The 17,042-nt window shown below is 39.8% G+C and overlaps 2 protein-coding genes across 4 annotated transcripts in view; one reads left to right on the top strand and one right to left on the bottom strand.

The window, feature by feature from the left end:
• The window catches only part of LOC148355622 (oxysterol-binding protein-related protein 1-like), an 86,494-nt gene that overhangs the window by 68,974 nt on the left and 478 nt on the right, over positions 1 to 17,042 (bottom strand). The window contains exons 2-9 of one of the 3 annotated variants that reach the window (XM_088349200.1): positions 10,049 to 10,193; positions 9,794 to 9,879; positions 7,172 to 7,246; positions 5,916 to 6,027; positions 5,753 to 5,838; positions 3,973 to 4,117; positions 1,537 to 1,604; positions 1,414 to 1,458 (exon numbers count right to left, since the gene is read on the bottom strand). In XM_088349200.1, the coding sequence (XP_088205326.1) occupies positions 1,414 to 1,458; positions 1,537 to 1,604; positions 3,973 to 4,117; positions 5,753 to 5,838; positions 5,916 to 6,027; positions 7,172 to 7,246; positions 9,794 to 9,879; positions 10,049 to 10,172 (741 nt within the window). In that variant the 5' untranslated portion in view covers positions 10,173 to 10,193. Of the gene's footprint in view, positions 1 to 1,413; positions 1,459 to 1,536; positions 1,605 to 3,972; positions 4,118 to 5,752; positions 5,839 to 5,915; positions 6,028 to 7,171; positions 7,247 to 9,793; positions 9,880 to 10,048; positions 10,194 to 17,042 lie in introns of those variants that run through there. The other 2 variants (XM_088349201.1, XM_088349202.1) reach the window with 2 other exon arrangements.
• On the top strand, positions 15,295 to 15,953 carry LOC148355623 (DNA-directed RNA polymerase I subunit RPA43-like). Its single transcript, XM_088350238.1, has one exon. The coding sequence runs from the start codon at positions 15,300 to 15,302 to the stop codon at positions 15,951 to 15,953; it is 654 nt and encodes a 217-aa protein (XP_088206364.1). The 5' UTR covers positions 15,295 to 15,299.

The raw sequence follows: 17,042 nt of genomic DNA, 5'->3' as shown, positions 1-17,042 counted from the left end.
GGCTTTTCTTTACAAAGTAACTCAACAATGAACATGGTTTGTTCATTGAGGTTCCATATAAAGTATTATTTAGAGATATACCGCCAAAACTGTGTCTGTTGGTGTGACACCTTGGCTAATGTGTTCTATATATACTGGACCGAACACCTCAAGGACACATTATTATCTCGGGTTTGCACTGTGTGGCAATCTGCTCCAAATATAATGGTAAAATGAGAAATTCCATAATTTCTATCTTACCTCTGAGCCATATGTACTCATAAAGAGATCCACATATGGCTCGCGGGCCATAGGTTCCTGACCTTTAATCTAGCTTTTACCTTGAGTAAAATCCTACTATAGTGCATTCTTAAAATAACAAACCTGTTTTATACCTTACTCTGAAAGTTTATTTCTAACAAATCTTCTAACAAATTGCCTTAATTGAAACCTAAACCCACTGCCATCTTAAAATCTAGATTTAAAACACCGATTTTTTCCTAAAAAAATCATCCAGACTTGAAACCCTATTTTATAATAATAACCAGGGTCCCTTATCTAAATAGTACATTTTAATAATTGAAAGTCGAAGTGTGTAATATTTGACCACTAGATGGCACTGTATTGTCTAGTGAGAATGAAAAAAGTGCTACAGAGCAAAGGGTAGCAGTTGTCAGGCAAACATGGCGGGGACCTTAGTTAGGGATACCACTTTGTAAAAGGAAAAACAAATGTATGGAACTGATTTTTTTTAATAAATATTAATATTGGTATGATAGTTAAGGTATTTTTTGCCTAGTATTCAAATCACCGCACGGCGGCGCAGTGGTTAGCGCATGTGCGGCACAGTTCATGTCATGGGAACCTCCTGCGTGGGTTCAAATCCAGCTCCAGACTCCCTGTGCGGAGTTTGTATGTTGTCCCCGTGCTTGCGTGGGTTTCCTCCGGGCACTCCGGTTTCCTCCCACATTCCAAAAACATGCATTTCAGGTGAATTGGCCGGTCCAAATTGTCCCTAGGTGTGAATGAGCGAGTCGTCTTTCCCTGTGTGCCCTGCGATTCGCTGGCAACCAGTTCAGGGTGTCCCCTGCCCACTGCTTGCTGGGATGGACTCCAGCACCCCCGCGACCCTACTGAGGATAAGAGGTGCAGCTAATGAGATGAGATGAGATTCAAATCACCGTTTTTGTTTTTACTGAATAAAAGTTTTCGTACCACTAGGAGGCACTACAAATAATGCTAGGTCCCTCCAAAGAAATTGATCGTGTCTATGCCACCTTTATTCATAAATAATCAAATAATTTAATCGTTTGAAACCGTACCCTCAAACACTCACCCTGGTTTTGCTATTGTGTAGTGATGCACAGTCTTTCTCCATGAATGAAAATTATTAATAGCTAGGGTATTTAACAAAAAGGCTGTTGTAGACTGTACCTTCCATAGGAGCCCCTCAAATTTCTTGGCATGGCGTCTCATGCCCTGCAAAAAAAACAAAGAAAGACCACATAAAAAAGCAGAACAGTTGGCTAATTTTTGAGCTTGGGATTCCACACTCACTCGGCGTGCGTTGCCCTCCAGCAACTGCCTCATGGCTGCGTCGCTGGCCAAATCCAACACAGTTTGACCTGAGGGGAACACGTCAAATGATGTTTAAAAATCTCATTGGAAACCGTAAACTTTCCTTGACTGAAAACATTTTCTTTTTTCGGAGGGGTGAAGTACAAACTATGAATCCTTAAACAGCTCAACACAGTCCAATCTGACGGCAACATTAGACCGTCATCGACATAAACGGGATAAAAAACTCAAGCGCATCGAGGCTAATTAGCACTGTTAGGCCTCTCATGCAATCATCCCTTCTTGAGTCGCGGCGCTAATCACCGAGTATCAAGCATTTAATCAGATGGAAAAGAAAAGAACTCTGTGAGTGCCACTGCGTTATTGCTTTTGAATGCATTTTTTCTCCCTTCTTCTCTTTTTTAATATAGTTGTTTTATACTGCCTCTTTTCTGTGTATTTTCATCTATCAGGTGGGTGTGGAATATACTGTTTATACAGTAATCAATGATTAACTACAACATATATATGGTCGGTACAATCCTAAAATAGTTATCGCAATTTGTGTCCTTTTTCATTTTTTTGTATGAATGGAATTATCTCATCTCATCTCATCAGCTACACCGCTTATCCTCAGTAGGGTCGCGGGGGTGCTGGAGCCCATCCCAGCAAACATCGGGCAGTGGGCAGGGGACACCCTGAACTGGTTGCCAGCCAATCGCAGGGCACACGGGGACAGACAACTCACTCGCTCACTCACACCTAGGGACAATTTGGACCGGCCAATTCACCTGAAATGCATGTTTTTGGAATGTGGGAGGAAACCGGAGTGCCCGGAGGAAACCCACGCAAGCACGGGGAGAACATACAAACTCCGCACAGGAAGTCTGGAGCTGGATTTGAACCCACGCAGGAGGTTCCCAAGACATGAACTGTGCCGCACATGCGCTAACCACTGCGCCACCGTGCTGCCCATGAATGGAATTATTATATTGAAAAAGAGCAAAAACACAAAAGAGTAAAAAAAATACTATGGATGTACTAATGGATCGATTGATTGGTGCATGGATGATAGATAGATGGGTGGATTTATGCATTGATGATAGGGGGATGAGTGGATAATTAACCAAATGATGGGTGGATGATTAACCAATTGATAGATGGATGGATGGATGGATGGATGGATGGATGGATGGATGGATGGATTGATGGATACATGCATGGATCGATTGATAAATGAATGAATGCATGGCTGGGTGCATGGATCAACGGATGAATGCATGAGTCAGTAGATGGATGGACAGATGGGTTAATGGATAAATGGATGGATGGAAGAATGGATGGATGATAAATTCATGGATGGATGGATGATGAATGGATGTATGGAGGATTGATTCATTGACAGATGGATGAATGGATAGTGTATGGATCATGGTTGGGTAGGGTTACTTTAACTTGATTACTTTCAATTACTTTTGGATTACTCCAATACCAAATATGCTAATAAAAGACAAAAGAAACTAAATATGAATAAAATGACTAAATTTTGCGCAGGCTTGGGGAGTAGCGGAATACATGGAACGGCAAAAATTATGTTGGCAAGCTGTTTGGATTTATTTTCATTTTGTTTCTGTAGCATTTTATGTTAGTTTTGCCGGAGATCAAATCCAGGAGAGAAAGCTTACCACGTGTTGTGAGTCATCATTTTATTCATATCTAGTTTCGTTTGTCTTTTATTAGCATATTTGGTATTGGAGTAATCCAGTTAAAGTAACCCTACCCAACCCTTGTATGGATACATGGATTCATTGATAGTTTAATCAATACGTGTGTGAATGGATGGATGGATTGATGGCCCGATAGATGGGTTGCTAAATAGATGGATCCTCAATGGATGGATATTTAAATATTTAAATGGATGGGTGAACAGAGGGGTGTATGGTTTAATGAATCAGAGGGTAGATGGATGGATGTAAAAAAACGACTGTTTCGTTACTTGGGATCACTGCTACTGATTACACTAAAGTACCAAAGCTGGTATAAGTCTTAAAAAAAATGGATGGAACATCGCTAATATTTTCTGTAAATGTGATTTATTTTTCTCGGTATCCAACACTTTTCCCACTTCTGAGTCAAAAATAAAAAAACAACCGGTCACTGAATGTTTTTTGTGTGCAATAAGCTTTAAATGCACTAAAAGACGAAAAGGGATCTTGACAGGTCTGACACGTCTTAATTGAAGGTGTGTCAGCTAAATGTCAGAGTGCCGGAGCAATTTGCTGTTCAAATAACAATAATTAAGACTGTGTGCCTGGCGGCGTGACGGGGTCCCATCGAAGGATTTCCAAAAATACAACATCCCTGTCCTATCTGGTTTTCCTTGCTCGATCCAACAACACCAACATAAAAATTCATCCCGTCCGGTGCAGCCCTCACCGTTCTTGTTCTTCACATAAGTTCCGGCTCCAGCCCTCAGCAGCTTGGCTGCGCAACGTTTTTGGCCCCGATAGGCAGCGCAGTGCAGCGGAGTGTTGCCCAGCACGTCTGTGCATTCTACGTTGGGCGGCTTCTTGCTGCTCAGCTGCACACAAGTTAAATAAAAGTTCAATAAAAGAGAATGAGCAAACGCAGATTCTTCTGCCGGCTCCCCGAGGTGTTTAATAGCCTGTGAGGAAGGGCGCCGTGATCGCTTGGATCTTGAGTAAACTATGCCTTAGAAAGGCAGATGGTAGAAGGGAAAATATTATGTGGTTCAAGTCAAGTCAAGTCACATTTATTTATATAGCCCTTAATCACAAAAATGTCTCTATGGTTAGACTGTAACATTAACCACTACCTTGAACGTCTACATTAGAATCCCATTGGTTAGTTAGTATTTACAAACCCTCGCTGGAGACTCTGGCAATGCTTTGAAAACCCTAATATGAAGCGGAAATACAGTTGGAAACCCTACAAACGCTTTAAAACCCTGTCATGAGTCAGTAACAGAAGTTCAAAACCTAGTTTGAAACCCTAAAAATGCTTTAAAACCCTAATGTGAGTTTGAAAATATAGCTGGAGACACTAAGAACACTTTAAAATCTTAACATGGGTAAAATACTATAGTTTGAAACTCAACTTGGAAATGTTAGGAATGCTTTGAAATCCTAAGCCTAATAAGGTTCCAAAACCCCAGGTCCAACCCAAGTTTGAAAGCCTTAAAACACTTTAAAACCCCGTTATGGGCTCAAAACCCTTTCTGAAAACCCTTTGAACGCTTCAAAACCCTTAGGCAGGCCTGGGCATGTCTTAGGTGATTTTGGAGGTTTTCTCTTCTTCAACCCAGTTGATACAAGTTATCAAGCAGGACAAGCAGCCCTCGAGGACCGGAGTGCCCAGGTCTTCCCTAAGGGGTGACTAAAACTCTATAACTAAAACCCTAGCTGGGAACCAAAGGGATTCTTTCGTGATTGCTAACTCGAGTCACCTGGAGCAATCACGTGGACGCCCTCTGATTGGCTAATTTTCCCTTCTTAAGTCAAGTCAAGTCAAGTCATCTTTATTTGTATAGCCCTAAAGCACGCTACGCCCAGACCTCTTCGTCTGAGGATTACGTTTGTACCCTGTATGACTCTCCTGATTACCTGTTCTGTCTTGATCTGTTTACCTGATTCTGCCTGCCTCCGATCCGACCTGCTTCCGTCCCACGCTACGATCTTCTCTCCAGTCCCGGTAAACTTGACCTGCTAGACTTCCGCACTCCATTTGGCTACGTGTTCCGAAGCTACCTTCCCGGGTCCGCTGCTGACGTCCGACAGCCATCGCGTCTCCTGCTAGCCCTGTACGCTTGCCTAAATAAAGAACTGTAACGAGCGCTCTGGGGTTTCCTGTTCTGTTCTGGTCCTTCTGACAGATTCTTCATACCTTTAATGTGAACCTGAAATGCTAGCTTGAAACCATAGCTGGAATCCCTAGGAACACTTTAAAACTCCAATATTGCGCTAAAACCCAAGCTCAAAACCCCAGTTTGAAACCCTAACAAGGTTTATGCGTCCAAAACTGTAGTACAATACCCTAGAAACTTCTTGTTATTAAGGGCTATACAAATAAACATGACTTCACTTGACCTAGATAAAAACCCTCGAAAAGCTTCACTGGTCCATGATATTAGCGATGATTAGAATTGCGCCTTTTTTAAAAAAAACTGCAACTCATCAAAAGAGCGTAAAACACTGACCAGCTGACTCAAAGTAGAGAGGTCGCCTTCCCGTGCTGCTTCAAGGAGTTTCCATTCCTGTTTTCTCTCTTCTGTCCTCTCAACCGCTGCAGAAATACAAATAGCAAACATATTTCCCCCAACACAATCGTGGATACGTGCATTTGTGTGCCTTCGGTCTCACCAGCCAACATGTGCCTGATCTCTGCGTTTTGGGTTACGTCCTTAGGAACCTGTGCCGTTCCGTTAATGATGGTGGCGCTGGCATTGTAACGGAGCAGAAGCATGACAACCTCCTGAAAATTCGGTTATAAGCATGGATGGAGTCGAAGCAAGCGATGCATTCAATCAATGTTCCCTGTAATTTTCCTCGGGTCTGAGCGTTCACACAAAGTCGGTGAGCAGCGCTTGAAACAACAGTGAGCAACCATAATCCCAAGTGTGGCAAGATAATCAATTATCAAACATGTCCAAAATTTGACTTTTTGCTGAGTTTCCGGCAATGCAAAATGATTTTTCTCTTTTGAATGATCGACTCATGTACTATTGCAAAGGTTGTACGGCCTACAAACGACGTTTGTTCTTACAATTCTTTCACAAGATATCAATTTCTTTTTATTTCCTGATATATTGTATCGCATAATATTAACATTTTTTGGGGTTTATTTAGTCGGTAGTAAGATACAGAACTGTACTTAATCACATTTTTTAGTGGAAGTACAAAGTTGGCAACGAGATTCACTTGATATAATTGGAAATTATTTGAATGCAACACAAACTTTTTCTTCTTTTTTGTGTTTTTTTTTTCCTACTTTTAAAAAAAATTCCTTTAAAAAAATCTCATTGTGTTTATTTTTTCTGAGCTGTTACTTTTTTCTTTTTGTTCTCTATTTACTTTTTTCCTACATTTCTTTCCTTCCTTTTTTACTGGCTTTTTTTCTAAATGTTTCCTTCTTTTCTTCTCTTCCTTTTGTTTCTTTTTTTTCTCAGCTTTTCACTACTTTTTCATTTTGGTATTGTTTTTCTTTTTTGCTCTATTCCCCCCTTCCTTTAAGTCATTTTGTGCATAATTTTACATAATATTTGGTCATGTTGGGATTAAAGAAGCAAAAACAACCCAAAGAGCCGTATAGGACATGAAAGAGCCGGGTCCTTTTAGTGAGCCGAGCCGAAGAAGCCGGTTCCCGGACAAACTCTACTAACTTTACTCAACTTCGTTCTTCGACTCGACTTCAAAATACCGCATTTAGGACCCAACGTCAGGGGAACCCGTGTATTTTTACCTTCATGCACTGTAACTTTGACTTGAGTCGCTTCTAAATTAGTAATTTTGAGCCCTGATTTTTGTGCGCTGGCTAGATTTTCTTGTGCGTTGAGAATGTGCGAGCAGTGCGCAATTGCGCACGCGCACATCTTAGAGGGAACACTGCATTCAAGTACCTTTCGCCCTGTGAAGGCGGCCTTGTGAAGAGGGGTGTCTCCGACGTTGTTGGTAAGGTTGACATCCGCCCCTGCCTGTTTTAACATATTCAAACTTTTTACTTGCTTGGTTTTTGGAACAACTGCATTTTCCGCAATAAAATGCGCACCGGTTGACAAGTCTCACACCCAAAAAAACAATGTTCTGTCATATTTTTCATATATAAGGCGCACTGAACTATAGGGCACAGGAAATTCAAACCACAGTAAGAGCTATCGTGTTCATTATTGTAAAGCCATTGCCAGGGTTGGGTAGGGTTACTGTAACTTGATTACTTTCAATTACTTTTGGATTACTACAATACTAAATATGCTAACAAAAGACAAAAGAAACTAAATATGAATAAAATTACTAAATTTTGTGCAGGCTTGGGGAGTAACGGATTACATGGAACGGCAAAAATGATGTTGAACAGCTGTTTGGATTTATTTTCATTTTGTTTCTGTGGCATTTTATGTTAGTTTTGCCGGAGATCAAAAAAATCAAAGCCAGGAGAGAAAGCTTACCACGTGTTGCGAGTAATAATTTTATTCATATTTAGTTTCTTTTGTCTTTTATTGCATTTTTGGTATTGGAGTAATCCAAAAGTAAATGAAAGTAATCCAGTTAAAGTAACCCTACCCAACCCTGGCCGTTGCACATTTTATACAATTATTTTAGTGCAATGACTAATCATTCATAAAATAAATCGGACCCAAGTCGCAGCGCCGAGAAAACCAAAACGTAACCACTAGACCACTAGTGGTACAGATGACGTATGAAAAGGCATTCCATTTTATCTCATCATCGCACTATTTTTACTCATGTTGCCAAAAACGAATGTTTGAGAATGGAGAAAATAGAAAGTCTTCCTGAAAGAAGGAAGAAGGTAATATAAGCATTTATTTCTTACCACCCCTTTCGAACATATTATGTAACGTTATTTTGTTGTTGAGTTATTGTTTTTGTTCTGTTTTTTATTTTGGTGTTCGAATAAAGTTTTCATTCATTCATAACGTGAAAAAAAAGATATAAACAAACAGACATAAAAAAAAGCACATAGAGGGACAGAAATTGGTGTATCTGATGATGAGTTAGGCTTTATTTATATCTCTCAGGACGAAAAGGTTTATTTTCTCGATTCTCTAGCATTCGTTTCTGGCACTGTAAGTAAAAATAGTGTAATAATGAGTTAAAATGTTGCTGCCATGCATTTTCTGGACAGTTTTAACATATTACCTGTGTTTCTCTTATTGATGTTCACTTGTTTTGTGTATTGTTACCCAATGCTAAATCCATTGCAGCCTGGTCATCCTCTTGTGAGGTCTATTTTCATGTTTTTTTAAATTTTCCTCATGTTGATGTTTTGAGTTTTTCCTTGCCCGCGTGTTAGTTTAAGATCAGGGGACGGTGTAATAGAGCCCTGTGCGCTTCTTTGAGACATTTTTAAGCGCTATACACATAAATGTGACTTGACTTGAAAATCGAATGCCTTTTCATATGTTATTATTGGTGGTGAAGTGGTTAAGTTGTGGCGTTCTCACCATTGGCAACTGGGTTCGATTCCCGTAGTATACAATACATTGCAATTATGGCCAGCGATTTTATTTGATTGAACAATCGTTGTACAAATACGGTCGTAAACCCTAAAACCTTGCGTAGCAAAACAATCACATCAATACGTTATGCCTTTCCAATTGTATTCACCGTATTTTGCTGTATATACTATGTTTACTGCTCACCTTGCACAATGTCTGACCATTTCTTTTTTCTGCACTATGATGACTATGTTTGCACTAATGTATATGCTGACTATTTTTATGCACCAAATGCAATATTGCACAACCCTTATGATACCAACGGTATCACGATAACAACTGTATGTAACATCCCACATGCTGACATTTCTTGTGTAAATACCATGTAAATTATAACTATAGCCTTATCCCCCTTGTTTTATAACCTTATCTTCTCTGTTCCTTTATCTTCTGGCTCATACCTCACTGTGAATGTGTAAAACTGGAGTGTCATGCCAATTTCGTTGTCACAATATGTTAACCCATTTTGTAACAATGACAATAAAGGTATATTCTATTCTATCTATTCTATTCTATATAAGAATATAAGAATTATAAGATCTCATCTCATCTCATCATCCGTACCGCTTATCCTCATTAGGGTCGCGGGGAGGCTGGAGCCCATCCCAGCCATCTCCGGGCAATGGGCAGGGGACACCCTGAACTGGTTGCCAGCCAATTGCAGGGCACACAGGGACAGACAACTCATTCGCTCATTCACACCTAGGGACAATTTGGACCGGCCAATCCACCTGAAATGCATGTTTTTGGAATGTGGGAGGAAACCGGAGTGCCCGGAGGAAACCCACGCAAGCACGGGGAGAACATACAAACTCCGCACAGGAAGTCTGGAGCTGGATTTGAACCCACGACAGGTTCCCATGACATGAACTGTGCCGCACAAGCGCTAACCACTGCGCCGCCGTGCTGCCCTAGAATTATAAGATGCCTTTTAAAATTTCTTGCCAATTTCAGGATTTTAGGTGCGCCTTATAGTCCAGAAAATACAGTGTGTTCACGACAAACCTTCAATAATTCATCCACCACGTCTGTGTGTCCAAAATACGAAGCCAAATGAAGAGGCGTCCAACCACGGTTGGATTTACTCTTTCCTGCAACAGAAACAAAAAAAACAAACCGTGTCTGACGATGGCATGAATTTCAATTTAAGACGCTGATTTTTATTTGAAGCATGCTGCAGCCTTTCACAAGGTGCTGCTGTTTTAGTTGGCAATTTCAAGGACAAGATAGCTTAACAATGATTAGGTGTTGCAGACGAACCTTTGCAGTTGATGTCCAATGTGCTCTCTCCGCTCACCTTGGACGCGAGGAGCTTCCGAATGGCGTCCAAATCTCCATTCCTGGCGCACCATAATAACTGCTCGTCCTGCTCTGGGTCCTCCATGACGTGGAGAGGATGTAGTGGCTGTAAAATAAAGATGTTGTCTCGCATCCAATGTTCCCTCTAATTTTCCACGGGTCTGAGCATTCACACAAAGTCGGTGAGCAACGCTTGAAACAACAGTGAGCAACCATAATCCCAAGTGTGGCAAGATAATTAATTATCAAACATGTCCAAAACTTGACATTTTGCTGAGATTCCGGCAATGCAAAATTATTCTTCTCTTTTGAATGAATTGACTCATGTACTATTGCAAAGGATGTACGGCCTACAAACGTCGTTTGTTCTTACAATTCTTTTACAAGATATCCATTTCTTTTTTTTTCCTGATATATTTTGTCACATAATATTAACATTTTTGGGGGCTTATTTAGTCGGTTGCAAGATACAGAACTGTACTTAGTCACATTTTTTAGTGGAAGTACAATGTTGGCAACAAGATTTACTTGATACAATTGGAAATTATTTGAATGCAACACAAACTTTTTCTTCTTTTCTCCGTGGTTTTTTTCAACTTTTTTTAAATTCCTTTGAAAAAGTCTCATTGTATTTATTTTTTCCGAGCTGTTACTTTTTTCTTTTTGTTCTCCATTTACTTTTTTTCCTACATTTCATTATTTTCTTTTTTTCTGGCTTTTTTCCATTTTTTTTCTTATTTTTTTCTCTTCCTTTTGTTTCTCTTTTTCCCAGCTTTTCACTACTTTTTCATTTTGGATTTTTTTTCTTTTTTGTTGTATTCCCCTTTCTTTTAAGTCATTTTATGCATAGTTTTACATAATATTTGGTCATGTTGGGATTAAAGAAGCAAAAACAACCTGAAGAGCCGTTTAGGACCCGAAAGAGCTGGTTCCTTTTAGTGAGCCGAGCTAAAGTAGCCGGTTCTCGACAAACTCTACTAACTTTACTTTTCAACTTCGTTCGACATTGACTTCAAAATACCGCATTAAGGACACAACGTCAGGGGAACCCGTGTATTTTTAGCTTTTTGCACTGTAACTTTGACTTAAGTCGCTTCTTAGTTAGTAATTTTGATCCCTGATTTTTGTGCGCTGGCTAGATTTTCTTGTGCGCTGAGAATGTGCGAGCAGTGCGCAATTGCGCACGCGCGCAGTTTAGAGGGAACACTGCTCGCATCCCCTTGAATTAGCGATTTATCACCAGAATCTTTCACTTAAAAATACTAACACCTGAATTGATACATTATTTTTACTTAAAAACCTTATCAAAAGCTTATCCTTGAGAAAAAAAATAGAATAGTTCTGTCTTTAAATTAACACTTGATCAATATGGACTTGCACTTGGAAAACCATCACAATGTTAATTTATATCCTACTTTGTCATGAAAACTCAACTAAAACCCCATCATTTAGGGAAAACCATTAGTTTCAAACCATAGTTCTAACTTGACAGTAACACATTGTTCTACTCCTGTATACCAAACGAGAAGGACGTTTTTCACACTGCCTTATTACCCATAATACCTTGTTAAAATAATCTGGTTATGTGAAAGTGTTTAGACCGAGAAGGGGATGGGAATGAGATAAGCTTCGGCTTTTACCCATTCCCATTTTTGTCTTCTTTTTTGTCAACTGTTCATAAAAGTTGTTGATTTCGGGGGCAATAGCTCAGGAGGTAGAGCGCTCGTCTTGGGATCAAGGGATCCCAGTTCGAATCCCGGCTCGTCCGTGTAACATGTCGAAGTGTCCTTGGGTAAGACATTGAACCCCTAATACCCCCAATAAGTAGGTTAGCGTCTTACATGGCTGCAAGGCCGCTATTGGGAAATGTGGAGCACATTGTAAAGCGCTTTGGGAAGTCATTGACTTGAAAAGCGCTGTATAAATGCAGATCATTTCATTTTTCATTTCATTTCTAAGTCTTTGGAACCTTGTATTCGATGAACAGTGGAGAAAAATAAAATTGCCTATCAATCAAACACGTGACAAATATTGATTTTCAGTAACAATATATTACAACCTTAATTGATGCTGTACTATGTCCTGAAAACACAATCAAAAACCTTAATTGATGCCCTACAATGTTTCGAAACCCCAATTAAAAACCCTAACCCAAGGAAAACCTTAAGATTGAAACCATAGTTCTGTCTTGCAATTAACACTAGACTAAAATGGATTTTCATGTCTATTGTGCCATTACCTCCAATTTTGTTGCTAATTGCTCCACACCATGGGTCACCAAACATTTAAAGCTGAGAGCTGCTTTCCCGTGACTGATTAGCGCAAAGGGCTACCAGTTTGATACCCATGCGTAAAATAACAACTTATCATTGTATTACTATGTTGTTACCATGGTGTTACTATGTTACTATAATGTTATTACCAGTTGGAAAACCCACAGAACAAACTGCGAAAACCCGAAAAAGCCAGCAAAGGAGCCAGACGATTGGATTAGGTGAGCGGTAGGGATGGGCGGAGCTATGCACACATTGCGCACGCACTCCGTTCTCTCTCTTGCCTAGCTCTGTCTGCGCTGTAAATACGTCGGTATCCTGCTTGTTTGCAGTATTTTGTGACATTTTTACAAAATAACTTTGCTTACACCTAGTTTTGAAACGATTATGAAGGTCAAAATGAGGCTCAACACCCTTGATTAACTGTAGGGGATAGACACGTTTTAAGTGGTATTTTAGATTGATATGGGACACAGGCTCTGGCATGATTATTATTTCATAAATTTTGAAGAATTACCTTTTGTTTACAGAGCGGATTTGGCGGTTTTGTTGAATCTTGGGTTAAAGTATATGGTGTTAAAAATTACTTTCATGGGTCAGCATCGAAGAAGCTCCGCCTATTAACACTTATAATGCGATGAGTGACAATCCTGAGGAACTGCGGCAATTACTGTTCTACCCGGTGACCAGTTAGTGGGTTTTTGTTTTTCGAGGAAATAATGTGCAGCGTGATTGTGTCATTTGTGGCAGCGGAGAGCATGCGAGTCACAAGAGAGTCATTTGTCAGTAGGCAAACGCCTGAGAGGAACCATGCAAGCAAATAGGAAGGCTGCGGTGTGAGAGGAAACCCAAGTTTAAAGTCGGAGGCGCTGAGAAGGTCACATGGGCATCAGTAAAGTCAATTTGATATATATATAAACCACCCGCGATAAGTGAAAATCCGCGAAGTAGCGGCACACCTTAAAAAACAACAACAAAAAAAAACTTTTTTTTCTTTAAATTATTTTTTAGACCCGGTTAATGGGGACCAAAACCACCTGCAAAAAGTGAAAATCTGCGAAGTAGCGACGCCCCTTCAAAAATGCTTAAAAAAAAAAAAAGTTTTTATTATTTTATTTTATTTTATTTTTTTAGGCCCGCGAAGCTCTGAATCCGTGAACGTCGAAGCGTCGAAGCGCGAAGTAGCGAGGTCCCACTGTATATCTATTTATGTATATAACTATATATCTATATAACTATATATATATATATATATATATATATATATATATATATATATATATATATATATATATATATATATATATATATATATATATATATATATATATATAGCATGGCAGCACGGTGGTTAGTGCATGTGCCGCACAATTCTGAGGTCATGGGTTCAAATCCAGCTACCAACCATCTTGTGCGGAGTTTGCATGTTCTCCCCGTGCTTGCGTGGGTTTCCTCCGGGCACTCCGGTTTCTTCCCACATTCCAAAAACATGCATGTCAGGTTAATTCTCCGGTCCAAATTGTCTCTAGGTGAGAATGAGTGAGTGAGTTGTCTGTTTCTGTGTGCCGTGCGACTGGGTCGCAACCAGTTCAGGGTGTCCCCTGCCTACTGCCCGAATATGGCTGGGATGGGCTCCAGCACCCCCGTGACCCTACTGAGGATAAGCGGTGCAGATAATGGATGGATGGATGGATGGATATATATATATTGGAACATTTGTTTCACTTGCTCTTGGAGTCTCATGAGGCAGACGTTTCAGTTACTTATTCCTCCCCCTTCTGTCACTGCTCGCATGCTACGCTCATTACAATATGGACGCCAAAAATGTTTGGGTCAAAAGAAAAATCTTTCCGATGCTAATTCTAAAATATTTTCAACATCTTATTTGCATATGATCTCATTAGGGCTTCAGAAAATGTCATTTAGATGCTATTATTCTGATTATGCAGGACTTAGGCAGATTTGAATATTAATGCGCACGCAGTTGCTGCTCATGTTTTGGTGTAAATTTAACCGTCTTGATTGCAACCATTTATCACTCTTGATGAAGTTATATGAAAGTCCTAATGATATACCGGGATGTAATCATTCTCTTATTGATGGTCACATTTGTGAATAATGTGTTAATAATGTGTGGTGTTTTCAACCACTTATTCCAAAAAGCTTGTTGAGAAATGTCTTTATGTGAGGTTGTTTTGCAAAAACACTCATTCCGGTAATGAGTGTCATAAAGAAATGTCTACATGTGTATACAATGCTTCACTAAATTAAAGTATGATTTGATTATTCCGACCCAGCTTTTCTTGTAGTTTCACAAAAAATTGACTACAAAAGATGAAGCCGCCCCAAGTGATGACACAAGAGCATATTACTCAAGGAGAGGTCTTAGGAAATTACCAAGTTACTATGTTGTAGCTTTTGTATTGTAGCTTTTTGTACAACGACCTTGAGTGTAATGAAAAGCACTTCAAACACATTTTCTTTGACTTTGTTCGACTAAGGATTCATGTTTCAGCCAACTTCTGGATCTTACATACTTCAAAATCCCATCCATCCATTATCTGTACCGCTTTATCCTCAGTAGGGTCGCGGGGTTGCTGGAGCCCATCCCAGCTATCTTCGGGCAGTGGGCAGGGGACACCCTCAACTGGTTGCCAGCCAGTCGCAGGGCACACAGGGACAGACAATAACAGTAATAACGTAATAACGTAGTAATAATAATAATAATAATAATAATAATAACCTGATCTTAAACCAACATGCGGGCAATGAAATGGACAATAGAAGCAATATTGTGCTATGGACTCATCTACAGCCTGTCCGTCAGGGTCCCCAACCTTTTTTAAGCTGAGAGCTACTTTTTGTTACTAAGGGCACCCAGTTTTATATGCGTTTCTGAAATAACAACTTATCATGTTATTCCAGTCCCACAGAGCAACATGGCGAACTTAGAGCATGTCGAAGACGACCCAAAACATGTGAAAATGTCCGGCGAGCACCCCGAAACTAGCATGCAGGCCCCGGTAGTTGAACCCTCCACTGCCGCCCCAGACATGTCGGAGGGGGTTCCGTGCATTATTCCTTCTTTTGCGGCCGCTTCGGAACTTGTGTCAGCTCCTTACTCGTGCCTGGTTATGAACACACGCCGAAGACATGTCGTCCTACCGCCCGCGTTCCCGAATAAGAAGAGGACGGCCTTGCGGGAAGAGCTGAAGGCCGAGCTCTTAAAGTTTTCACCCAGCCTCCAAGGAGTCCCTCTTGCTTATGACAATATACAGATTCTGCGTCGCCATGGAGACATTTATGACGATAGCGGCTACATCCACTTGGACATTCAAGCCAACTTTATCATATTTCAACCTAAAGGAGGAGATACATTGTTGGGTATGGTGAATAAACTGGGTGTGAGCCACGTAGGCTGCCTAGTGTACGGCTGCTTTAATGCCAGCATTCCCAAGCCCAACTTGGTTTCTGTTGAGACTTGGAGGGACGCGGGGCCCAGGATCGGAGCTGAGCTGGATTTTGAGGTGATGGCACTAGATGCTGACATTTTTGTGATTAAGGGCTATATAAATAAATGTGACTTGACTTGACTTGACAATTTGCTCGCTCAGTCACACCTAGGGACAATTTGGAGCGGCCAATTGACCTGACATGCATGTTTTTGGAATGTGGGAGGAAACCGGAGTGCCCGGAGAAAACCCACGCAAGCACGAGGAGAACATGCAAATTCCACACACAAGGTTTGATCTCACAACCTCGCCACTTCAAAATCCCATTCCCTTAAAATAGTGATTATTTATTAGGTATTGTCAATCACCAAAGAAATTGAAGGAAAATTAACTTTAGGAATTGAGATTTTGTGGGCTATGAGAAGAAGAAAAATGGAAAGCAGTAGACAGAAACAAATAGCAATGATGCAACAGATTTAAAAAAAAATACACATTACTCATCGTTGACTTCAAAGAGTAAAGCCATTTAGAAGAATGATTCACAGAAAAAAAGAACAGCAAAATTTAACTTTAAAGGAAAACAATGGGTGGGAAAACCTGTTTTTTCCACGTCTTTTTGCGTCATCGTTTTCATTGTTCCTTGAATGGGACTAGAGATCTCGAGTTGAAACTACTTTCCTTTTTTATGATATATTTTTAAAAGGGGGAGGCAACAGTAAAACACCCAGAAATAGAAATACAGTAAGATAAAGACAGAAGGATGTCTAGTTGGAAAAAAAGAAATACAAAAAAGTAATTCAATTATGAATTAATTCTTTTTGGTGATAACAGTATTTTTCTTGATGTGAGTATAGTTTCAGAGGAAGCATTTTCAAACATTTGCTTAGTAATGAACAACTTACCAGATCTGTACTCGTTTTACTCGTTTGAAGTTTGAACAATTTTTATTGACACTTTTAACAGTAAATAAACACATTCACAATTTCATTATATCATTTACTAACAATATGAGGTTTGAACAATTTTTATCGACACTTTTAACAGCAATTAAACACAGTAACAATTTCATTAGAAGTATTTGTACTTTAAGGCACATTAAGTGATAATATTCAGGGTTGGGTAGGGTTACTTTAACTGGATTACTTTCAATTACTTTTGGATTACTCCAATACCAAATATGCTACTAAAGACAAAAGAAACTAAATATGAATAAATAACAAAATTTTGTGC

The sequence above is a fragment of the Urocampus carinirostris genome, chromosome 12, assembly GCF_059441175.1.
Source record: "Urocampus carinirostris isolate Australia breed hairy pipefish chromosome 12, RoL_Ucar_1.0, whole genome shotgun sequence".
NCBI lineage: Eukaryota > Metazoa > Chordata > Actinopteri > Syngnathiformes > Syngnathidae > Urocampus > Urocampus carinirostris.
The sequence above is the reverse complement of the archived record's forward strand: the minus strand, read 5'-3'. Positions and strand labels throughout refer to the sequence as shown.

Excerpts from the sequence above, each read along its gene's own strand:
- LOC148355623 (XM_088350238.1), top strand. The coding sequence starts at position 15,300 with ATGGCGAACTTAGAGCATGTCGAAGACGACCCAAAACATGTGAAAATG.